General features: G+C 44.4%; 2 protein-coding genes across 2 annotated transcripts in view; both read left to right on the plus strand.

The window, feature by feature from the left end:
• The window catches only part of LOC148502496 (uncharacterized), a 258997-nt gene that overhangs the window by 168254 nt on the left and 62957 nt on the right, over positions 1-27786 (plus strand). The window contains 2 exon segments of the mRNA XM_088449791.1: positions 20281-21097; positions 26175-26178. Of these exon segments, the coding sequence (XP_088305917.1) occupies positions 20281-21097; positions 26175-26178 (821 nt within the window).
• Positions 7586-20132, plus strand: LOC148502500 (uncharacterized). The gene is made up of 6 exons (XM_088449784.1): positions 7586-7663; positions 8417-8608; positions 9874-9997; positions 10428-10525; positions 10820-11177; positions 20049-20132. The coding sequence occupies exons 1-6, from the start codon at positions 7586-7588 to the stop codon at positions 20078-20080; spliced, it is 882 nt and encodes a 293-aa protein (XP_088305910.1). The 3' UTR covers positions 20081-20132.

Below are 27786 nucleotides of genomic sequence, written 5' to 3' on the forward strand. Positions count from 1 at the left end.
ATGCAATGGCCAAGTCAATCCCCTGACCTGAATCCGCTTGAGCATGCATTTCACTTGATGAAGACAAAACTGAAGGGAAAATGCCCCAAGAACAAGCAGGAACTGAAGACATTTGCAGTAGAGGCCTGGCAGAGCATCACCAGGGATGAAACCCAGCATCTGGTGATGTCTATGCATTCCAGACTTCAGGTTGTAATTGCCTGCAAAGGATTTGCAACAAAGTATTAAAAAGTGAAAGTTAGATTTAGGATTGTTTAGTTTGTCCCATTACTTTTGGCCCCCTAAAAAGTGGGAGGCACATATAGAAACCGTTATAATTCCTATACCGTTCACCTGATTTGGATGTAATTACCCTCAAATTAAATCTGAAAGTCTGCAGTTAAATCACATCTTGTTTGTTTCATTTCAAAACCATTGTGGTGGTGAGTAGAGGACAAAATATGAAAATTCTGTCAATGTCCCAATATTTATGGACCTGACTGTATGTATGTATGTATGTATGTATATATATATACAGATAGATATATAGATATATACACACACATATATATATATATATACACACACACACATCCACACAACATTGTGGTTTGGCACTAGCCCAATTAGTCCAAATATTAATGGGTGCCTTGTTAAATTCAGCATGTAAACAAAATATTTCCTAGAGAAGCACGTTGTGCCCCCTGTGTTACACTGGTCCTGAAGATAAGGTCCTAGGAGGCCTTGAAACGTCGACTTTTACAGTGTATCATGTAATCTTTTAATACACTTCGTCTTTTTTCATCATGGGAGTGCCGCTTCATTTGTTTCCATAGGGGGCACAACGTGCTTCTCTAGGAAATACTTTGTTTGTATATATATACACACAGATTCTAAATGTATATATACACCAAGGGTGGGAGCACTGCTGCAAATAACTTAATTACTGGCAATTATATCATGTGATTAAAAACTCATAGACACATAAATAGGTTACACTATAATACACAAACCATAAAAAGGCCAAAGGTCCTATTTTGTATCAAAAATCAAATACAGACGCTTCTACTGGTTACCGACACTTTATTACACAGAGGGAATCTTCCTCCTTACACTAATAGTGATATATATATATATATATATATATATATATATATATATATATATATTCCCCATACCTCTGAGCACTGGGTGATGATGTATATGTCTGACCATAAATGATACAGATAATCAGTATATACGTCTCCCATCACACAGCTGGTCAGTGCTGAGGGGTTATTGGCCCTGGTTAGACCAGGCTTTATATCGTCTTTCTGTTACATTGTGTGTATTTCCTGACTTATTGCGCTATACGGATAACACCTCGGTCATTTCTTACTGACACTATTACAGGTTACGTTATATTATTAGTAGGGTGAGTGCCCCAAAATATAGAGAGAACTTTCTGCTTCTGTTGTTGTTACCTGTATAATTATGCAGCACCAGAGTCTGCTGAAGCTGTATTACAGTAACAAAGCATCTGCTCCACCTGTAATATACCAACACTGGCGTCTGCTCTACCTGTATATACATATTGCAGCACTAGAGGTTGCTCCAGCTGAACATAACACCAGGGTCTGTTACCCCTGTATTATATATAACACTGGTGTCTGCTCTGCCTGTATGATGAAAGTATTGAGGCACCACAGTCTGCTCCCCCTGTATAATAACAATAAATACCATCACCTGCTGCTTCTTCCTGATGTTAGTGGAATGCGACCCGGAAGCTGCCGACAAAAAAGAAACGCCCCCTGTTGATAACCACGCCCCGCACTACTCACCTCCGTGTAGCTATGGCTACTGTCTGCCCCGCCCCTCTAATCGAAGTAACCGCTCCCCCTCAGTGCGGTGATTGGCAGTAGCGAGTAGCCAATCAGGCAGCCACTGGCAACTGCCGCTAGCAGCTTCATCACTAGATTAACAACAGTATTATCTAATGGTGTCCGCTTGTACGGTGACCGGCGGCCATATTCTTATAGTCTACCAGTCACAGAGCAGAGGGGGCGGGGCCACAGGGGCTTTAGCTGCCATTTTGTCATAGATATTCCGGACAGCCGGAGCTAGGTAACGTGTCCATTATAAATTATATTATTATTAGATAGGGGGAATAACACAGCTCCCAGCACACACTGATATGTGCTATTATTATTATATAGGGGAGAGGGGACCGTGCAGTGATATATGAGAGGGAATAACACAGCTCCCAGCACACACTGATATGTGGTATTATTATTATATAGGGGAGAGGGGACTGTACAGTGATATATGAGAGGGAATAACACAGCTCCCAGCACACACTGATATGTGGTATTATTATTATATAGGGGGAGAGGGGACTGTACAGTTATATATGAGGGGGAATAACATAGCTCCCAGCACACACTGATATGTGGTATTATTATTATATAGGGGAGAGGGGACTGTACAGTGATATATGAGAGGGAATAACACAGCTTCCAGCACACACTGATATGTGGTATTATTATTATATAGGGGGAGAGGGGACTACAGTGATATATGAGGGGGAATAACACAGCTCCCAGCACACACTGATATGTGGTATTATTATTATATAGGGGGAGAGGGGACTGTACAGTTATATATGAGGGGGAATAACATAGCTCCCAGCACACACTGATATGTGGTATTATTATTATATAGGGGAGAGGGGACTGTACAGTGATATATGAGGGGGAATAACACAGCTCCCAGCACACACTGATATGTGGTATTATTATTATATAGGGGGAGAGGGGACTGTACAGTTATATATGAGGGGGAATAACACAGCTCCCAGCACACACTGATATGTGGTATTATTATTATATAGGGGAGAGGGGACTGTACAGTGATATATGAGGGGGAATAACACAGCTCCCAGCACACACTGATATGTGGTATTATTATTATATAGGGGAAAGGGGACCGTACAGTGATATATGAGGGGAAATATTACAGCTTTCAGCACACACTATGTGGTATTATTATTATATAGGAGGAGGGGACAGTACAGTGATATATGAGGAGGAATAACAGCTCCCAGCACACACTGATATGTGGTATTATTATTATATAGGGAGAGGGGACCATACAGTGATATATGTGGGGGAATAACACAGCTCCCAGCACACACTGATATGTAATATTATTACATAGGGGAGATGGGTCTGTACAGTGATATATGAGGGGGAATAACACAGCTCCCAGCACAACACTATGTAGTATTATTATTATATAGGGAAGAGGGGTCTGTACAGTGATATATGAGGGAGAATAACACAGCTCCAAGCACACACTATGTGGTATTATTATTATATAGGGGAGAGGGGACTACAGTGATATATGAGGGGGAATAACACAGCTCCCAGCACACACTGATATGTGGTATTATTATTATATAGGGAAGAGGGGACTGTACAGTGATATATGAGGGGGAATAACACAGCTCCCAGCACAACACTATGTGGTATTATTATTATATAGGGGGGAGGGGACTGTACAGTGATATATGAGGGGGAATAACACAGCTCCCAGCACACACTGATATGTGGTATTATTATTATATAGGGGGAGGGGACTGTACAGTGATATATGAGGGGGAATAACACAGCTCCCAGCACAACACTATGTAGTATTATTAGTATATATGGGGGAATGGGACTGTACAGTGATATATGAGGGAGAATAACAGCTTCCAGCACTCACTGATATGTGGTATTATTAGTGTTCATTCTAGGTTCGGCAAGGGGTATGGCACTTGAGCGCTCGCCTGCAAAGGGGGCATGATTCGCCCCCTGTTCATCACTCTTGGGGACCCAGTTAGGCTGCCCCCAAGCTCTCCCTTCTCTGTGAATATTCACCAGTGGTGAGCACTGCACCGCAATTTTTCCCACCCGAGGGGCACTGCAGTCCGCAGGTGGGGTCACCACCCGGCATGTTGTTTTAGGGATTTGCCAACAGGGCGCTGCCAAAGGGGCAGGGTGCATTCTGCCCTTTGAAATCGGGAAGGTCACCCACTAAAACAGCCTAGCCAGAACGCTATATTATTAATATTTAGCGGATAAGGGACTACAGTGATATATAAGGGGGATTAAATCACCTGTTACCACAGACTGATATGTTGTAATAATATAAAGAGAAGAGGGAACTGTTTAGTGATACTTCAGCATGGAAAAATAGATCTCACCACACACTTACAGTCAGGTGCATAAATATTGGGACATTGACTGAATTTTCATATTTTGGCCTCTATTCACCATCACAATGGCTTTGAAATGAAACAAACAAGATGTGCTTTACCTGCAGACTTTCAGATTTAATTTGAGGGTAATTACATCCAAATCAGGTGAACGGTGTAGGAATTACAACGGTCTCTATATGTGCCTCCCACTTTTTAAGGGGCCAAAAGTAATGGGACAAACTAAACAATCCTAAATCTAACTTTCATTTTTTAATACTTTGTTGCAAATCCTTTGCAGGCAATTACAGCCTGAAGTCTGGAACGCATAGACCTCACCAGACGCTGGGTTTCATCCCTGGTGATAGTCTGCCAGGCCTCTACTGCAAATGTCTTCAGTTCCTGCTTGTTCTTGGGGCATTTTCCCTTCAGTTTTGTCTTCATCAAGTGAAATGCATGCTCAATCGGATTCAGGTCAGGGGATTGACTTGGCCATTGCATAACATTCCACTTTTTATCCTTAAAAAACTCTTTGGTTGCTTTTGCAGTATGCTTCTGGTCATTGTCCATCTGCACTGTGAAGCGCCGTCCAATGAGTTCTGAAGCATTTGACTTAATATGAGCATATAATATTGCCTGAAACACTTCAGAATTAATTCTGCTACTTTTGTCAGCAGTCACATTATCAATAAATACAAGGGAACCAGTTCCATTGGCAGCCATACATCCCCACGCCATGACTCTAACACCAACATGCTTCACTGATGAGGTGGTATGTTTTGGATCATGAGCAGTTCCTTTCCTTCTCCATACTCTTCTCTTTCCATCACTCTGGTACAAGTTGATCTTTGTCTCATCTGTCCATAGGATGTTGTTCCAGAACTGTAATGGCTTTTTTAGATGTTGTTTGGCAAACTTTAATCTGGTCTTCCTGTTTTTGTGGCTTACCAATGGTTTACATCTTGTGGTGAACCCTCTATATTCACTCTTGTGAAGTCTTCTCTTGATTGTTGACTTTGACACATATACACCTACCTCCTGGAGAGTGTTCTTGATATGGCCAACTGTTGTGAAGGGGTTTTTCTTCACCAGGGAAATAATTCTTCTGTCATCCACCACAGTTGTTTTCCGGGTCTTTTGGTGTTGCTGAGCTCTACGGTGCGTTCTTTCTTTTTAAGAATGTTCCAAACAGTTGATTTGGCCACACCTAATGTTTTTGCTATCTATCTGATGGGTTTGTTTTGATTTTTCAGCCTAATGATGGCTTGCTTCACTGATAGTGACAGCTCTTTGGATCTCATATTTAGAGTCGACAGCAACTGATTCCAAATGCAAATGTAACACCTAGAATCAACTCCGGACCTTTTACCTGCTTAATTGATAATGAAATAACAAGGCAATAGCTTTTGAGTTGATAGTCCCATTACTTTTGGCCCCTTAAAAAGTGGGAGGCACATATAGAAACCGTTGTAATTCCTACACCGTTCACCTGATTTGGATGTAATTACCCTCAAATTAAATCTGGAAGTCTGCAGTTAAAGCACATCTTGTTTGTTTAATTTCAAAGCCATTGTGGTGGTGAATAGAGGCCCAAATATTAAAATTCTGTCAATGTCCCAATATTTATGCACCTGACTGTATATGTGGTAGTATTATTATATAAGGGAGAATGGACTTGACGGAAGTTTTTTTTAACTCAAGCGCGAAAAATGCAACCTTGCAGTGTCAAACAGAAGAAGGTAATGGCATCTTACTGTACAGAGGGAGTGGCCTGTGGTGTCCTACACTATATAGGTGGAGCTGCCGGTGGTCTCGTCCTATACAGGGGGAGCAGCCTGTGGTGTCCTACACAGTGGTAGCAGCCTGCATTGTCCTACTGCACAATGGGATTGGCATGTGTTGTCCAACACTATACAGGGGGAGTGGCCTGTGATGTCCTACTATACAGGAATAGCAGCCTGTTGTGTCCTACTATACAGGGACAGCAGCCTGTGGTGTCTTATTATACAGGGGAGCAGTCGGTAGTGTCCTACTATACAGGGGGAGCATCCAGTGGTATCCTACTATACAGGGGAAGCGGCCTGTTGCCCTCTACTATACAGGCGGAGCATCCTGTGTTGTCCTACCATACAGGGGGACCAACCTGTGGTGCCTTCCTATACAGCGGTATCAGCTTGTTGCACTCTTCTATACAGGGGAAGTGGCCTGTGTTTCCCTACTATACTGGTCAAGTGGCCTGCGGTGTCCTTCTTTACATGTGGAGCGTACTGCGGTGTCCTATTATTTAGTTAGAGCAGCCTGCAGTGTGTCCTACTATACAGGAGGAGCAGCCTTCGGTGTCTTATACAGGGAGAGCGCCTGTGGTGTCCTTATATACCAGGGGAGTGACCTGTAGTGTCCTACTATACAGGGGGAGTGGCCTGTGGTGTCCTACTATACTGAACAAGTGGCCTGTGGTGTCCTACTATACAGTGGGAACAGACTGCGGTGTCCTACTGTACAGGGAGAGCAGCCTGTGGTGCCTATTATGGCCTGTTTCTCTTTACTATTCAGGGGGAACATCCTATGTTCTTCTATACAGGGGGAGTGGCCTGAGTTGCCTTATACAGGGGGCGCAGCCCGTGGTGTCCTATTATACAAGGGAGTGGCCTGTACAGCTGTTACACCCTCTGTTGTGTGCTCTGTATTCCTCCGTTAGTTCCCCTCTCCCCATATCTGCACCCCTTCTGCTCTCCTGTGTACTCTCCCCTCACACCCCTGTTATCTGTATGACCTCAGTATAGTCACAGACTCTCTCCCCATATCTGCACCCCTTCTGCTCTCCTGTGTACTCTCCCCTCACACCCGTTACCTGTATGACCTCAGTATAGTCACAGATTCTCTCCCCATATCTGCACCCCTTCTGCTCTCCTGTGTACTCTCCCCTCACACCCCTGTTACCTGTATGACCTCAGTATAGTCACAGATTCTCTCTTTCTGGAATAAATGTAAAACAAAAGTAAAAATTCCCAACATCCCTAATTCATGCGTTTGTAAAAGATACACGTGGAGCAAATTGTACCAAATATGTGTCTGGGAGGAATAAGACCCCCGGCCAGGAGAGGAGCATTGGTGTAACCTTATACAGTACAGCGTTGTGTGATGGCCTCTGAGGAGCTTTATGGGGCTGGGTCACAGGAACCTCTGACAGACACTGACCAGGGCTCTATGGCTGGGGGGGAAAGGGAAGACTTACTGATCACCCAGTGTAACATGTCTGACTGTGTTACATGTGTTCTCTGTGATATTTATTATATTTATTTTATATATTCCTAGACAGTCCTGTTGTGAGCAACCAGAGTCTTTATTACTATTTATTACACATTCTATATTATCTCTGATTCACTGAGGATGGACAAGGACGAGAGTCACAGAACTGAGAGGATCTTACATCTCACCCTGGAGATAATCTACCTGCTTACTGGGGAGGTGAGGTGATCTGGGAGTGTCACAGTGACATCACTTATATCTATAGTAATAATACAGGGACTTGACTGGGGAGGTGAGAGGGTCTGGGAGTGTCACAGTGACATCACTTATATCTATAGTAATAATACAGGGACTTGACTGGGGAGGTGAGAGGGTCTGGGAGTGTCACAGTGACATCACTTATATCTATAGTAATAATACAGGGACATGACTGGGGAGGTGAGAGGATCTGGGGGTGTCACAGTGACATCACTTATATCTATAGTAATAATACAGGGACATGCCTGGGGAGGTGAGGGGATCTGGGGTTGTCACGGTGACATCACTTATATCTATAGTAATAATACAGGGACATGACTGGGGAGGTGAGGGGATCTGGGAGTGTCACAGTGACATCACTTATATCTATAGTAATAATACAGGGACATGACTGGGGAGGTGAGGGGATCTGGGAGTGTCACAGTGACATCACTTATATCTATATTATTAAGCAAGCAGCAGGGAGCTGGTCTCAGATATTAGTATTAGTCCCACAGTCCTCACTGTTGTTTTCTTTCTGTCACTGACACAAAGATGTTGGAGCTGTAGGAGATACTATATACTCTACATTTTCTTGCATATAGGAGATTGCTATAATACTTGCTTTAGTGAAATAGTCTTCTTGTATATTATGCAAAGTGATCATCTAAATAAACAGCCCCATTTAGGTGGAGTTTAATTGACCTCCTCATTGATGTCTCCCCCAATACACAGGATTACACAGTAGTGAAGAAGACATCCGGTGAGCATGAGACTCCCAGCAGCCATCCCCGTGTGTCAGGAGGACTGAGCAGGACCCAGAGCCCCATCACGGTGCCTCCACCTCACTCACTGATACATGAGAGACACAATGACCAGAAGATGCTGGAACTCATCAACAATAACATTCACCTGCTGACTGGAGAGGTGACTGCTGGGAATGGGACATTATACAGTAACACCAGGGGATGTGTCTGGGTGATGACTGGAGAGGTGACTGCTGGGAATGGGACATTATACAGTAACACCAGGGGATGTGTCTGGGTGATGACTGGAGAGGTGACTGCTGGGAATGGGACATTATACAGTAACACCGGGGGATGTGTCTGGGTGATGACTGGAGAGGTGCCTGCTGGGAATGGGACATTATACAGTAACACCGGGGGATGTGTCTGGGTGATGACTGGAGAGGTGACTGCTGAGAATGGGACATTATACAGTAACACCGGGGAATGTGTCTGGGTGATGACTGGAGAGGTGACTGCTGGGAATGGGACATTATACAGTAACACCGGGGGATGTGTCTGGGTGATGACTGGAGAGGTGACTGCTGAGTATGGGACATTATACAGTAACACCGGGGGATGTGTCTATGTGATGACTGGAGAGGTGACTGCTGGGAATGGGACATTATACAGTAACACCGGGGGATGTGTCTGGGTGATGACTGGAGAGGTGACTGCTGAGAATGGGACATTTACCAGTAACACCGGGGGATGTCTGGGTGATGACCGGAGAGGTGACTGCTGGGAATGGGACATTATACAGTAACACCAGGGGATGTGTCTGGGTGATGACCGGAGAGATGACTGCTGAGAATGGGACATTATACAGTAACACCAGGGGATGTGTCTGGGTGATGACCGGAGAGGTGGCTGCTGGGAATGGGACATTATACAGTAACACCAGGGGATGTGTCTGGGTGATGACCGGAGAGGTGACTGCTGGGATTGGGACATTGTACAGTAACACCAGGGGATGTGTCTGGGTGATGACCGGAGAGGTGACTGCTGGGAATGGGACATTGTACAGTAACACCAGGGGATGTGTCTGGGTGATGACCGGAGAGGTGACTGCTGGGAATGGGACATTGTACAGTAACACCAGGGGATGTGTCTGGGTGGTGACCGGAGAGGTGACTGCTGAGAATGGGACATTGTACAGTAACACCAGGGGATGTGTCTGGGTGATGACCGGAGAGGTGACTGCTGGGAATGGGACATTGTACAGTAACACCATGGGATGTGTCTGGGTGATGACCGGAGAGGTGACTGCTGGGAATGGGACATTGTACAGTAACACCAGTGGGTGTGTCTGGGTGATGCCTGGAGAGGTGACTGCTGGGAATGGGCCATTATACAGTAACACCAGGGGATGTGTCTGGGTGATGACTGTATCGTTGTGTGTGTCAGGTTCCTATAAGGTGTCTGGATGTCACTGTCTATGTCTCCATGCAGGAGGTGGAGTATATAGAGGAACACAGGGGTCTGTACAAGGACGTGATGATAGAGAATCACCGGCCCCTCACATCACTGGGTAAGAGGAGACTGTCATTTATTGTACAGGGGAGAGCAGGTGTGAGGGCCCCTATATACACACATCACCTGATAATCACATATATACAATGTACTCAAGGCCTGATTCAGCTTTGGGAATAGAGTGAGAATTAGCACGTAACTGATCATCTTGGTGAAACCATGCTGCACTGCAGGTGCGGCAGATGTATAATGAGCAGAGAGATTTAGAGTTGGGAGGGATGTGTCCAAACTGACATCTAAATTGCAGTGTAAAAATAAAGCTGTGCAGTATGTGTGGGCTACTTGCAAAAGCAGCCAGTATTTACCCTACATGCAAAATAATGTATGTATTTGCACCCCTTGCATTGCAACATGGTTTGTCCTGGTTCACAGTTACATGCTCTTTCTCACTCTGAATCAGGCCCTCAGTCACTGTGTGTTTCCTATAGATGGACCCGGTAACAGAAATACCCCAGAGAGATGTCCCCATCCGCTTTATTCACAGGACTGTACAGAGGAGAATCACAGGATCCCACAGGAGTATCAGGTAGGTGGGATTTAGGGTCTCACCAATATTCCAAAGTGTCTTTATATGATCTGTAGGAAGCTGTGTGTGTCTTATTAACCAGAATTCTTCTAATTAATGTAATTTTAATGAAATCTGACATTTCTAAACTGTTATTTTATTGTTTTGTGGGTTACTTAGGGTGAAAGTCTGGCTAATATAAAGGCAGAAGATATAGAGGGAGAAGAAGAGATGTATGTGACTGATATGAAGGCAGAAGATATAGAGGGAGAAGAAGAGACGTATGTGACTGATATGAAGGCAGAAGATACAGAGGGAGAAGAAGAGACGTATGTGACTGATATGAAGGCAGAAGATACAGAGGGAGAAGAAGAGACGTATGTGACTGATATGAAGGCAGAAGATATAGAGGGAGAAGAAGAGACGTATGTGACTGATATGAAGGCAGAAGATACAGAGGGAGAAGAAGAGATGTATGTGACTGATATGAAGGCAGAAGATATAGAGGGAGAAGAAGAGACGTATGTGACTGATATGAAGGCAGAAGATATAGAGGGAGAAGAAGAGATGTATGTGACTGATATGAAGGCAGAAGATATAGAGGGAAAAGAGATGTATGTGATGGGTGATCAGCAGTGTAAGGAGGAGGAAATCCCTACAGATATCAGCACAGGTGAGTAATAAACACTTACTCAGAAAAGAGTCATATATGATTCTTGCTCAATCACTACAACAGTACAAACTAATGAGGGAAATGTATCTGTCCAGTGGCGGAGTCAGGAGCCATCCTTCCCTATTATACTCCTGCTCTCCCCCTCATATCATGTCACTGTGTGTTACCAGCCCAGAGATCTGACCAGTCTCCTCCCCACACTCTCTGGTGTATCTCATACATCAGGAGCCATCATCCCCTATTATACTCCTGCTCTCCCCCTCACATCATGTCACTGTGTGTTACCAGACCAGAGATCTGACCAGTCTCCTCCCCACACTCTCTATACAATGTGCTGGTTTAAGGTACCTGGGTATTGAAACTTAGCTTATTATATACCCCTATGTAATATTACAATTCATGGATCGCACAGACAGGACATCAGGGAACTATATCTTTATTGTGTGTTATGGTAGTAATACAATACAGTACATCACACTAAGTGGTACCTAAAGCAGTCGCCATGTTCTTTTCCAGTCCCTTAGATCAGATTTTAAACACACAGTGTACCTGGGAGGGGGCAGCGGCCCACATCCCAAGTACTGACGGATGTCAGGCACTGCAATCACCTGTATGCCCATCCAGAGACACAACTCTCAGATGCAATGTTCTGCAGAAGTGTGAGGGAATCCCTAGTCCAGCAGCCTATCACCACCAAGTCCGGGACTTCTTCCCAGTGTACCATCTTGTAATACTGTCCGGCTGGCAGGAGACAAAGCTCCATTCTCCAGTATCTCCTTGTAGAAGCCTAAACTCCACACCCCAGAGGACGTTACACAGTACTGAGCCCCAACCCCCCTCCTGTCCTGTCCTTGTAATACAGCTCAGTGCCCACAATGTAGGTGTACACCCCTGTGCAGGTAACTCATTAGTGTGTGTCCTGGTATTGGGTATCCCTGCAGGGGGGCATGGTGTGATGTACACTCCCCCTGATTACTAGTTACCCCCTGTGGTGTGAGCGCCTTAGTGTCTGAGAGTTACCGGGATAGGACAATGGGACCCAGAGGATTGGTAATGAGGAGGGGGATCTGTAATAATGAGGGGTCCCTCCTCTAGTTATCTCTTCGTAGTCATGTGTGACATCCGCACCCTCCAGCTGTTCTGTGCTCTGCCTCAGAGACAGACAGAGGACACGGCCACAGATAGACTTCCTCTAATACCTTTCATATGTCACCTGGTAATGTTACATATACACAACATGACACCCTAACTGCATACATTACTGCTATACACCCCTTATGTGCTGTCTATACCCCTCACCTACAGTATATGCTGCACATTACTACTATACACCCCCTTATGTGCTGTCTATACCCCTCACCTACAGTATATGCTGCACATTACTACTATACACCCCCTTATGTGCTGTCTATACCCCTCACCTACAGTATATGCTGCACATTACTACTATACACCCCCTTATGTGCTGTCTATACCCCTCACCCACAGTATATGCTGCACATTACTACTATACACCCCCTTATGTGCTGTCTATACCCCTCACCCACAGTATATGCTGCACATTACTACTATACACCCCTTATGTGCTGTCTATACCCCTCACCCACAGTATATGCTGCAAATTACTACTATACACCCCCTTATGTGCTGTCTATACCCCTCACCCACAGTATATGCTGCACATTACTACTATACACCCCCTTATGTGCTGTCTATACCCCTCACCCACAGTATATGCTGCACATTACTACTATACACCCCCTTATGTGCTGTCTATACCCCTCACCCACAGTATATGCTGCACAGTACTACTATACACCCCCTTATGTGCTGTCTATACCCCTCACCCACAGTATATGCTGCACAGTACTACTATACACCCCTTATGTGCTGTCTATACCCCTCACCTACAGTGTATGCTGCACAGTACTACTATACACCCCTTATGTGCTGTCTATACCCCTCACCCACAGTGTATGCTGCACAGTACTACTATACACCCCCTTATGTGCTGTCTATACCCCTCACCTACAGTATATGCTGCACATTACTACTATACACCCCTTATGTGCTGTCTATACCCCTCACCTACAGTATATGCTGCACATTACTACTATACACCCCCTTATGTGCTGTCTATACCCCTCACCCACAGTATATGCTGCACATTACTACTATACACCCCCTTATGTGCTGTCTATACCCCTCACCTACAGTATATGCTGCACATTACTACTATACACCCCCTTATGTGCTGTCTATACCCCTCACCCACAGTATATGCTGCACATTACTACTATACACCCCCTTATGTGCTGTCTATACCCCTCACCCACAGTATATGCTACACATTACTACTATACACCCTCTTATGTGCTGTCTATACCCCTCACCCACAGTATATGCTGCACAGTACTACTATACACCCCCTAATGTGCTGTCTATACCCCTCACCCACAGTATATGCTGCACATTACTACTATACACCCCCTTATGTGCTGTCTATACCCCTCACCCACAGTATATGCTGCACAGTACTACTATACACCCCCTAATGTGCTGTCTATACCCCTCACCCACAGTATATGCTGCACATTACTACTATACACCCCTTATGTGCTGTCTATACCCCTCACCCACAGTATATGCTGCACATTACTACTGTACACCCCCTTATGTGCTGTCTATACCCCTCACCCACAGTATATGCTGCACATTACTACTGTACACCCCCTTATGTGCTGTCTATACCCCTCACCCACAGTATATGCTGCACATTACTACTGTACACCCCCTTATGTGCTGTCTATACCCCTCACCCACAGTATATGCTGCACATTACTACTGTACACCCCCTTATGTGCTGTCTATACCCCTCACCCACAGTATATGCTGCACATTACTACTGTACACCCCCTTATGTGCTGTCTATACCCCTCACCCACAGTATATGCTGCACATTACTACTGTACACCCCCTTATGTGCTGTCTATACCCCTCACCCACAATATATGCTGCACATTACTACTGTACACCCCCTTATGTGCTGTCTATACCCCTCACCCACAGTATATGCTGCACATTACTATTATACACCCCCTTATGTGCTGTCTATACCCCTCACCTACCTACAGTGTATGCTGCACATTACTACTATACACCCCTTATGTGCTGTCTATACCCCTCACCCACAGTATATGCTGCACATTACTACTGTACACCCCCTTATGTGCTGTCTATACCCCTCACCCACAGTATATGCTGCACATTACTACTATATACCCCCTTATGTGCTGCCTATACCCCTCACCCACAGTATATGCTGCACATTACTACTATACACCCCTTATGTGCTGTCTATACCCCTCACCCACAGTATATGCTGCACATTACTACTATACACCCCCTTATGTGCTGTCTATACCCCTCACCCACAGTATATGCTGCACATTACTACTATACACCCCTTATGTGCTGTCTATACCCCTCACCTACAGTATATGCTGCACAGTACTACTATACACCCCTTATGTGCTGTCTATACCCCTCACCTACAGTATATACTGCACATTACTACTATACACCCCCTTATGTGCTGTCTATACCTCTCACCCACAGTATATGCTGCACATTACTACTATACACCCCTTATGTGCTGTCTATACCCCTCACCTACAGTATATGCTGCACATTACTACTATACACCCCCTTATGTGCTGTCTATACCCCTCACCCACAGTATCTGCTGCACATTACTACTATACACCCCTTATGTGCTGCCTATACCCCTCACCCACAGTATATGCTGCACATTACTACTATACACCCCTTATGTGCTGTCTATACCCCTCACCCACAGTATATGCTGCACATTACTACTATATACCCCCTTATGTGCTGTCTATACCCCTCACCTACAGTATATGCTGCACATTACTACTATACATCCCCTTATGTGCTGTCTATACCCCTCACCTACAGTATATGCTGCACATTACTACTATACATCCCCTTATGTGCTGTCTATACCCCTCACCTACAGTATATGCTGCACATTACTACTATATACCCCCTTATGTGCTGCCTATACCCCTCACACACAGTGTATGCTGCACATTACTACTATACACCCCTTATGTGCTGCCTATACCCCTCACCCACAGTATATGCTGCACATTACTACTATACACCCCTTATGTGCTGTCTATACCCCTCACCCACAGTATATGCTGCACATTACTACTATATACCCCCTTATGTGCTGTCTATACCCCTCACCTACAGTATATGCTGCACATTACTACTATACATCCCCTTATGTGCTGTCTATACCCCTCACCCACAGTATATGCTGCACATTACTACTATACACCCCCTTTTGTGCTGTCTATACCCCTCACCCACAGTATATGCTGTACATTACTACTATACACCCCCTTATGTGCTGTCTATACCCCTCACCCACAGTATATGCTGCACATTACTACTATACACCCCCTTATGTGCTGTCTATACCCCTCACCCACAGTATATGCTGCACATTACTACTATACACCCCCTTATGTGCTGTCTATACCCCTCACGCACAGTATATGCTGCACATTAATAATATACATCCCCTTATGTGCTGTCTATACCCCTCACCTACAGTATATTCTGCACATTACTACTATACACCCCCTTATGTGCTGTCTATACCCCTCACCCACAGTATATGCTGCACATTACTACTATACACCCCCTTATGTGCTGTCTATACCCATCACCCACAGTATATGCTGCACATTACTACTATACACCCCTTATGTGCTGTCTATACCCCTCACCCACAGTATATGCTGCACATTACTACTATACACCCCTTATGTGCTGTCTATACCCCTCACCCACAGTGTATGCTGCACAGTACTACTATACACCCCCTTATGTGCTGCCTATACCCCTCACCCACAGTATATGCTGCACATTACTACTATACACCCCCTTATGTGCTGTCTATACCCCTCACCCACAGTATATGCTGCACATTACTACTATACACCCCCTTATGTGCTGTCTATACCCCTCACCTACAGTATATGCTGCACATTACTACTATACACCCCTTATGTGCTGTCTATAGCCCTCACCCACAGTATATGCTGCACATTACTACTATACACCCCCTTATGTGCTGTCTATACCCCTCACCTACAGTATATGCTGCACATTACTACTATACACCCCCCTATGTGCTGTCTATACCCCTCACCCACAGTATATGCTGCACATTACTACTATACACCCCCTTATGTCCTGTCTATACCCCTCACTCACAGTATATGCTGCACATTACTACTATACACCCCTTATGTGCTGTCTATACCCCTCACCTACAGTATATGCTGCACATTACTACTATACACCCCTTATGTGCTGTCTATACCCCTCACCTACAGTATATGCTGCACATTACTACTATACACCCCTTATGTGCTGTCTATACCCCTCACCCACAGTATATGCTGCACATTACTACTATACATCCCCTTATGTGCTGTCTATACCCCTCACCCACAGTATATGCTGCACATTACTACTATACACCCCTTATGTGCTGTCTATACCCCTCACCCACAGTATATGCTGCACATTACTACTATACACCCCCTTATGTGCTGCCTATACCCCTCACCCACAGTATATGCTGCACATTACTACTATACACCCCCTTATGTGCTGTCTATACCCCTCACCCACAGTATATGCTGCACATTACTACTATACACCCCTTATGTGCTGTCTATACCCCTCACCCACAGTATATGCTGCACATTACTACTATACACCCCCTTATGTGCTGTCTGTACCCCTCACCTACAGTATATGCTGCACATTACTACTATACACCCCCTTATGTCCTGTCTATACCCCTCACTCACAGTATATGCTGCACATTACTACTATACACCCCTTATGTGCTGTCTATACCCCTCACCCACAGTATATGCTGCACATTACTACTGTACACCCCCTTATGTGCTGTCTATACCCCTCACCCACAGTATCTGCTGCACATTACTACTATACACCCCCTTATGTGCTGTCTATACCCCTCACCCACAGTATATGCTGCACATTACTACTATACACCCCTTATGTGCTGTCTATACCCCTCACCTACAGTATATGCTGCACAGTACTACTATACACCCCCTTATGTCCTGTCTATACCCCTCACTCACAGTATATGCTGCACATTACTACTATACACCCCCTTATGTGCTGTCTATACCCCTCACCTACAGTATATGCTGCACATTACTACTATACACCCCTTATGTGCTGTCTATACCCCTCACCCACAGTATATGCTGCACATTACTACTATACACCCCTTATGTGCTGTCTATACCCCTCACCCACAGTATATGCTGCACATTACTACTATACACCCCTTATGTGCTGTCTATACCCCTCACCCACAGTGTATGCTGCACATTACTACTATACACCCCTTATGTGCTGTCTATACCCCTCACCTACAGTATATGCTGCACATTATTACTATACACCCCTTATGTGCTGTCTATACCCCTCACCCACAGTATATGCTGCACATTACTACTGTACACCCCCTTATGTGCTGTCTATACCCCTCACCCACAGTATATGCTGCACATTATTACTATACACCCCTTATGTGCTGTCTATACCCCTCACCCACAGTATCTGCTGCACATTACTACTATACACCCCTTATGTGCTGTCTATACCCCTCACCTACAGTATATGCTGCACATTACTACTATACACCCCTTATGTGCTGTCTATACCCCTCACCCACAGTCTATGCTGCACATTACTACTATACACCCCTTATGTGCTGTCTATACCCCTCACCTACAGTATATGCTGCACATTACTACTATACATCCCCTTATGTGCTGTCTATACCCCTCACCTACAGTATATGCTGCACATTACTACTATACATCCCCTTATGTGCTGTCTATACCCCTCACCTACAGTATATGCTGCACATTACTACTATACACCCCCTTATGTGCTGTCTATACCCCTCACACACAGTGTATGCTGCACATTACTACTATACACCCCCTTTTGTGCTGTCTATACCCCTCACCCACAGTATATGCTGTACATTACTACTATACACCCCCTTATGTGCTGTCTATACCCCTCACCCACAGTATATGCTGTACAACACTACTGCTATACACCCCTTATGTGCTGTCTATACCCCTCACCCACAGTATATGCTGCACAGTACTACTATACACCCCTTATGTGCTGTCTATACCCCTCACCCACAGTATATGCTGCACATTACTACTATACACCCCTTATGTGCTGTCTATACCCATCACACACAGTATATGCTGCACATTACTACTATACACCCCTTATGTGCTGTCTATACCCCTCACCCACAGTATATGCTGCACATTACTACTATACACCCCCTTATGTGCTGTCTGTACCCCTCACGCACAGTATATGCTGCACATTAATAATATACTTCCCCTTATGTGCTGTATATACCCCTCACCTACAGTATATTCTGCACATTACTACTATACACCCCTTATGTGCTGTCTATACCCCTCACCCACAGTATATGCTGCACATTACTACTATACACCCCCTTATGTGCTGTCTATACCCCTCACCCACAGTATATGCTGCACATTACTACTATACACCCCTTATGTGCTGTCTATACCCCTCACCCACAGTATATGCTGCACATTACTACTATACACCCCTTATGTGCTGTCTATACCCCTCACCTACAGTATATGCTGCACATTACTACTATACACCCCCTTATGTGCTGTCTGTACCACTCACCCACAGTATATGCTGCACATTACTACTATACACCCCCTTATGTGCTGTCTATACCCCTCACCCACAGTATATGCTGCACATTACTACTATACACCCCCTTATGTGCTGTCTATACCCCTCACCCACAGTATATGCTGCACATTATTACTATACACCCCCTTATGTGCTGTCTATACCCCTCACCCACAGTATATGCTGCACATTACTACTATACACCCCCTTATGTGCTGTCTATACCCCTCACCCACAGTATGTGCTGCACATTACTACTATATACCCCCTTATGTGCTGTCTATACCCCTCACCCACAGTATATGCTGCACATTACTACTATACACCCCCTTATGTGCTGTCTATACCCCTCACCCACAGTGTATGCTGCACATTACTACTATACACCCCCTTATGTGCTGTCTATACCCCTCACCCACAGTGTATGCTGCACATTACTACTATACACCCCCTTATGTGCTGTCTATACCCCTCACCCACAGTATATGCTGCACATTACTACTATACACCCCCTTATGTGCTGTCTATACCCCTCACCCACAGTATATGCTGCACATTACTACTATACACCCCCTTATGTGCTGTCTATACCCCTCACCCACAGTATATGCTGCACAGTACTACTATACACCCCTTTTGTGCTGTCTATACCCCTCACCCACAGTATCTGCTGCACATTATTACTATACACCCCTTATGTGCTGTCTATACCCCTCACCTACAGTATATACTGCACATTACTACTATACACCCCCTTATGTGCTGTCTATACCTTTCGCCTACAGTATATTGCTGCACAAACCTACAGTCCATGAAATACCCAATGCCAACTGATGAGGGCTGTCAGAGCTGGGTGATGTGGCTCTCATATTTTAAGACCAGGGTCATCTTTGTTATTTTGTAAATGTATCAATTACTTGTAATCTGGCAAATAGAAACAAAACCACTAAACATTGAGAACTTAGTAATAGTAGGAATTTTATACATACATTTTATTTCCTACAGATGGACGCACAATCAAGACCCAGACCTCGTAAGGAGATCTCAGTTTGAGTCTAAATTTTAAAATAGAAGATAACATCAGACAGTTTTCTCCAGGAGACATCTCCTTTACTCTAAATTTGCACCCAGTACGTCACAGTGCAAATATATCATCTGGTTTCTCTAATCATAATGAATTTTCCCCTGATACCTCTAATATTGCTACACGCAGTACAGCTCACAGAGGTGATAAAAGCTTTCTCTGTTCTGACTGTGGGAAATGTTTCACAGAGAAATCAGCTCTTGTTATACATCAGAGACGTCACACAGGGGAGAAACCATTTACATGTACTGAGTGTGGGAAATATTTTACAGAGAAATCACATCTTGCTACACAAGAGACGCTTCACACAGGGGAGAAACCATTTCCATGTTCTGAGTGCAGGAAATGTTTCAGAGACAAAACACATCCTGTTATACATCAGAGAAGTCACACAGGGGAGAAACCATTTACATGCTCTGAGTGTGGGAAATGTTTCACAGAGAAATCAGATCTTGTTAGACATCAGAGATATCACACAGGTGAGAAACCATTTACATGTACTGAGTGTGGGAAATATTTTACAGAGAAATCACATCTTGCTACACAAGAGACGCTTCACACAGGGGAGAAGCCATTTTCATGTTCTGAGTGTGGGAAATTTTTCACAGAGAAAGCACATCTTGTTATACATCAGAGACGTCACACAGGGGAGAAACCATTTACATGCTCTGAGTGTGGGAAATGTTTCACAGAGAAATCAGATCTTGTTAGACATCAGAGAAGTCACACAGGTGAGAGGCCATTTTCATGTCCTGAATGTGGGAAATGTTTTACACTGAAATCAAATCTTGTTAAACATCAGAGAAGTCACACAGGTGAGAAACCATTTCCATGCTCTGAGTGTGGGAAATGTTTTACAGACCAATCAGATCTTGTTAGACATCAGAGAAGTCACACAGGTGAGAAACCATTTCCATGCTCTGAGTGTGGGAAATGTTTTACACAGAAATCAAATCTTGTTACACATCAAATAATACATAAAAAACATGAACTGATAGACCTAAAACAATCCTTTAAATAATTCCAACACTTCAAATATTTTGGTAAATCTTTTGCATTTTGAGTGCCAGCAATAGTAGAATGGACAATACACAGCGCCATCAGTAGACTAAACATTGGTACATTTTCCAACAATCTAACTTTAAAAAGGGAATTATGTATTACACAGTCATGGAGACCAGAGTGGAACAGACATCTGATGTTATACATATGTGATGTAATGAGTTGCTGTAATTTTCATTACCTGTGTGTGATGGGGATCAGTGAAGCATAGATTATAGTAGCACACTGCCTGTTATATACTCACACACACAGTGCTATGTATGTCCTTTCATCACTCTGTATTTCATTCCACTGACCAACTGGCTCAGATGTAGGCCTGTGTCTTATCAGCCAGACTATATCTTACCAATCAGTCTTAGGGGGCAGCTAACTGAGAGGGACAACTAACTGTGGTAATACACAGAGTGTGCAATAACTAAGTGGGTTTTCTAAACAGTTTAAACAGACACATGGCTCACACAGACTCTCCCTCCCCTGCAGCACTGTCACACAATCAGACGCTCCCTCCCCTGCAGCACTGTCACACAATCAGACACTCCCTCCCCTGCAGCGCTGTCACACAATCAGACACTCCCTCCCCTGCAGCACTGTCACACAATCAGACGCTCCCTCCTCTGCAGCACTGTCACACAATCAGACGCTCCCTCCCCTGCAGCACTGTCACACAGTCACTCCCTCCCCTGCAGCACTGTCACACAGACACTCCCTCCCCTGCAGCACTGTCACACAATCAGACGCTCCTTCCCCTGCAGCACTGTCACACAATCAGATGTTCCCTCCCCTGCAGCACTGTCACACAATCAGGAACTCCCTCCCCTGCAGCACTGTCACACAATCAGACACTCCCTCCCCTGCAGCACTGTCACACAATCAGACACTCCCTCCCCTGCAGCACTGTCACACGGTGGCCTACATGTCACACACACCTCCAGGCCTGGTAATAGTAAAGGAGGGGGGGTTGGAATATTACTGTCCCAATCTATCACATACACAGTTCTCCCACAGGTACCATCACTCACAGTTACATCATTTGTACATTCTATCAGGACTGTCACCCCTTTCTCTCTGCGTGTTGCTGTCTATCACCCACCTGGGCCACCCCAACAATGTCTGTTACATATTTCTGCCTGGTTCCCTCACTTCCTATCCTCAGACATCTCCACCATCATCATGGGTGATATCAGTATCACTACTGACAGCCCACAATCACCTCATGTCTCCAATCTACTCTCTGTAACCTCCTCTCTCAGCCTCTCCCAATGGTCTCCTCTACTCATCAGGAGGGTCACTGCCTTGTTCTGCTAACACCAAGGAAGAACTAGAAGAGGTTGTCTGTCATTGGTGCACATGTATAATATATAATGTATTGTTAGCTGTAACATGTATAGATTATATACAGTCAGTGATATATTACAAGAAAGAATTAGAAATGTGAATATAGAATGAAGCGTGTGTAATAAGGAAATTCTGAGCCATACGGCCCTACCATTAATTACTAATATTTATGTATATATACTGTATATATGTGTCTTTCTGACTTGTATATTGTTATATATTGAGATAATAAATTATTTCTTCTAAATTCCTCAATATTTATCAGCGTTTTATTCTCTGTACTCTTATGTCTTTTTCACATTCATTGGTGATCCCAAAACATCTTCCATAGAGAATATCTGATTCCTTTTACAGTTTAGATAAATTAGCCAGAGTATAACGTTTTGTACAATGTATCTCTTATTATACTCCTCATATGAATACTGTATCTATCCTGCAGTTATACAATACAATACAATACAGACTTTATTGTCATCAACAACAAAACAAAACATGTTAGAATGTCAACGAAATGTAAATTACAAACACTTCAGCATATAAAACAAACCAGTAAAACATTTGCATAATACTCAGGTCAGTGCATTGTGACAGTTCAATAGAGAACAGCGACATGGAACGAAGCCATTATATAACCGCTTTGTATGTGTGCGCACACTCCTAAAGAGTACATTTCATGGTAATCTTTCAAAAACCATGTAGTTGGGATGACTAGGATCAGCTTAGATGCTTCTAGTCCGCTTTAATACTCTCATAGAGAACTAGAATTTGGGGCAGTTTTACACCTATTATTTTGCTTGCAGTCTTGACCACCCGCTCAGGAGCCCCCCGATCAGCAGCAGTACAATTTCCAAACCATGTAATTATCCCATAGGTCAGGACACTCTCTATTATACAACGATAAAAGCTTAAGGAATCCACCACCTCAATGACCATATCATCCAAAACCACTGGTAATTTGGGTCCACAATCCACCCTCCTCCTGAAATCAATTACCATCTCTTTAGTTTTTGTTGTATTTAGGAGTAAATAATTATCCTTACTCCATTCTAGCAATCTTTGCACCTCATACCGATAGGCTTCCTCCCCTCATTTCCTATCAGACCCACAATGGCGATGTCGTCAGCAAACTTCACAATCTTCACAGACTGTGAAGTTGAAAGTAACAGTCATAAGTAAATAGGGCTCAAAGCGCACCCCTGTGGGGCACCGGTTTTCACAAAACTTCCCCAGAAACACATCCCCCTAACTTAACCACTTGGGGCCTATCTGTCAAAAAATTCAAAACCCAATTGCACAAATGCCCATTTAGACCTAACTGAAAAAGCTTTGAGACCAAAGATGCCAGAATAATAGTATTAAAAGCAGAACTAAAATCAACAAATGCAATTCTAACATACAGTAAGACCTCTTCTGCTCTAAGTGAGTCTGCACCGTGTGTAAAACTGATAAAACAGCATCATCTGTAGAACAATTTACCCTATAACCAAATTGGTAAGGATCAAATCCAGCAGCAAAGGGGGATTTAATATGTTTCAGCACTAAACACTCAAAACATTTCATAACAATGGAAGTAAAAGCAATCGGGCGATAGTCGTTTAGACATTTAGGCACACCTTTTTTTAGGACTGGAACAATAGTTGTTTCTTTAAAACATTTTGGGACTTGGCAATATGCAAGGGACACATTAAATATTAACGTAAAATCCCCACTAACTCATTACAACAATCTTTTAAAACCCTCCCCTGAGTCCCATCTGGACCTGCAGCTTTACCCGGGTTACCCTATGCAAACAGTCCTGTACTGATAATTCCTCTAACACTAAGGGTAACTCCTTAGGTTGAATTTCCGAGACCATAATTTCAGACACATTTTCCTTGTCGAACCTAGAATAAAATATATTCAGGTTTCCCACCAAAGCACTGCTACCATCACATAACTCAGTCGCTTTAGTTTATAATCAGTGATATCACGTAGACCCTGCCACATACTCTTGGGGTCTTTACACTGATTACATTTATTCTCCATCCTAGTTGAATACTCTATTCTGGCCCTTTTAATACCTCTCCTCAAGTCAGACCTCACCTTTGTATACAGTTCCTTAGTACTAGATTTAAAGGCTCTATCCCGAGCTTTAAATAAGGAACGTACCTCACTATTTAGCCATGGTTAATAATTTGGGAATACCCTAAACGTTTTCCTTAATGTCACACTCTCAACACAGCAGCTAATATAGCCCAAGACCAGAATGGTCAGAAGATCAAGGTTTATAGATCCTTCTACCATGGAGTCCTCAATTAACATTTCCCAATTTGTAAATGCTAGGTGGTCCTGTAACGTCTCAGTTGCTCCATCTGGCCAAAGTAAAACAGATCTACTAATAGGCCTAACACGTCTGACCAAGGGCTTATACAAAGGTATCATGAACAAGGAGACATGGTCCGATTTTCCAATATGGGGACACACTACAGTCTCAGGCCATTTTAAGATTTGTATAGACTTGATCCAAAGTATTTGCCCCCCGAGTCGGAACCATAACATTCTTAAAAAATGTTGGCAGTACCACTTTTAAATCAGCCTGGTTAAAATCACCTGCCACAATAAATATATAATTTACATTTGCAATTTGGTTAAAACATCATATAAAGTGTCCAGTGCGCGTCCCACATTTACCTGTGGGGGAATATAGACAGCTATCACTATAACAATTGCAAATTCCCTGGGCAAATAAAATGGCCTGCATTTAATCAACAGGTATTCTAAATCCGCTGAACAGAAACTCTCAATAAACGTAGCATTAGAACACCACTTATTGTTCACATATATACAGAGTCCGCCACCTCTGAGCTTACCCGAAGCCTCAGTCCAGTCTGCCCTAAATAATGACCTATCTATAAGACATATAGCGGAATCTGGGACCAAACTGTTTAACCAAGTCTCAGTAAAGATTATGATGGAGCAGTTCCTTAAATTTGCTTGCTAGATCCACTTGTATATCATCCAGTTACTGGGAAGAGACTGAACATTTGCTAAAAATAAACTGGGTAAAGGGGGATTTAGGGGGCAGAGCTGCAGTTTGATTTTAACTCCAGCCCTCTTCCCCCGCTTCTGCCACCTTTCCCTCAAATGGATGACGCTTCCAACTATAAGCACTTGCCATACTAGGTCACCAACTGTGACCCCCGTACCATGATCTGTGCTCATTTCTACCACTGTTGTGGCTGTAATTCCACCAGCACCAGGAGCTAGCCACTGCCATGTCTGCTTAGCAGCCTGCTCCTGAAATCCCGGGACAGGTGCAGCACCTCACCTCCTGGGGCAGCGACAGTGTCAGCCATCCCTGTAGCCCCTGCTCAGAGTCCCGTGTGTACTTCCGCCCCAACTTCCAGGCCTCTAGGGGAGGTGTCAGCCATCCCAGCAGCCCCCACTCGGAGTCCCGAGCGCACTTCCTCCCCGACTTCCAGGCCTCTAGGGGCAGGGGCAGCCGTCCCGGCAGTCCCCGCTCCAGGTCCCGAGCGCACTTCCACTACACCTCCAGCACCATACCACCCTCCCTAATATAATCTATGATGTCTAACGGTGAGGTTCTGTACATAATGGCTGCAGTTGGGGATAACACAACTTGCTCTATCTTTGAGGGTACACTGAGAAACAGGTGTATGTAACTAGAACCCTCCCCAAAAAATATCTGTTGGAAAAAAATCTAAATAAATCGACTGTAACTGTATGATAAACCACAGGTGCTAATAGATTCTTGCTGATGCTGTGAGGAGGTATGAGCAGGGTTCAAAGTGAGCCGGTATAGGGTAGTATGCCATACCGCCACTTCATTCCGTGTTCTGATTGGCAGTCATCACTGGGACCAAATATGGTATCCCAGAGCCAAAGTTGTAGCGGCAGCATTATTTGAAGATGTGTCCCACTGATCAGCACTGGCTTAACGAAGGATCAGGTCCAGCGCCAGAGTGGATGCAGCAGCAGTTTATACTTGTCGCCGGCTGTGAACCAATTGCGGACCGTCAGCCAATCAAAAAGAGAAGTCAGCAATGGCCTTTTAAATTCGGCACTGGACGCTAGCCAATCACGGCTTGTGGTCCAGCAATCAGAAGCAGTTGCGCGGCTGCTTCTGATTGGCTGCCGGTACTCGCCTTTGATTGGTTCATGGCCTGCACAAAGTTTAAACTGTCGCTGCATCTGCCCTCATACCTTGGCGCTGGGGATTGGATACTCGGTCCAAGTGTCGATCAAAGATGTGTGTGTGTTCCTGCTGGGTGCCGTTCCACCACAGAGAGCCCACTCCCTGCCAGAAGATGGGGAGAAGCACCTGGTCTCAGCCAGTGCTGATCAAAGAAATGCCCCTGCTTGGTGCCGAGCCATCCGTGGAGAGCCCACTGCCAGCCGGAGGGATGGGGAAGAGATGCAGCCAGTCTCTGTCAGTGCAGATGGACTGAGAGGTACTGGGGTGAGGTAATGTGAGCACTATGAGGTGTTAGGTTGAAAGAGGGAAGCAGGTAGTGTCAGGTGCAGGGGGTGTTAAAGGGAAGTAGGCAGTGAGAGAAGCAGGGGGGTGGGAGAGGGAAGTAGGCAGTGAGAGGTGAAGGGGGTGGGAGAGGAAAGCAGGCAGTGAGAGGTGAAGGGGATTGAAAAGGAAGCAGAGGCTAATTCCCATTATCAAAATACCTAAAGTTTGGGGGTTCAACTGAAATTGCCACTTAGAGCAATGGGTATGAGTGTATGACGGTGCCGTGAGAATGTCAGCTAGATAGACTATGCATTGGCTTCCTTACTGACAGAGTAATGGCTGCTTCCATCACTGTGACAATGTGTATGGGGCATCTGATCAGATAATTATAATAGCCTATTAGTATAGGAGCTCCATCCAGTAGCAGCATAGTTGGTGTCTGTGATGGGGGTGCATTGGTACAGAATGGTAAATCTCCGTGATGTCTACTTTACAAAGTATATACTTAAGGAAAAGGGAAAAAGGAAAGATCGTCGCACTGACCATAAGTAAAGTAAAACACAAATATATTAATTATTGAAGCAAACCGCATAGATGGATGGTATTGTGCGATATAGAAAATCTGTGCTCATATGTATGCTGAACCCTGTTTTCTGTCCCTCTAATAACTGCTGACTACCTCAGGATTAGTAATTCTCTCATTATGGGCCCAATGCTTAATTACTAAGACCCATAAAAGCAGAAACGAACACCTGAGAAAAATCACTGTTATCCTGTTGTTTCTAAGGGCAACCCGTTATTTA

Source organism: Taudactylus pleione, unplaced genomic scaffold, assembly GCF_031769625.1.
Source record: "Taudactylus pleione unplaced genomic scaffold, aTauple2 ptg000495l, whole genome shotgun sequence".
Taxonomy (NCBI): Eukaryota; Metazoa; Chordata; class Amphibia; order Anura; family Myobatrachidae; genus Taudactylus; species Taudactylus pleione.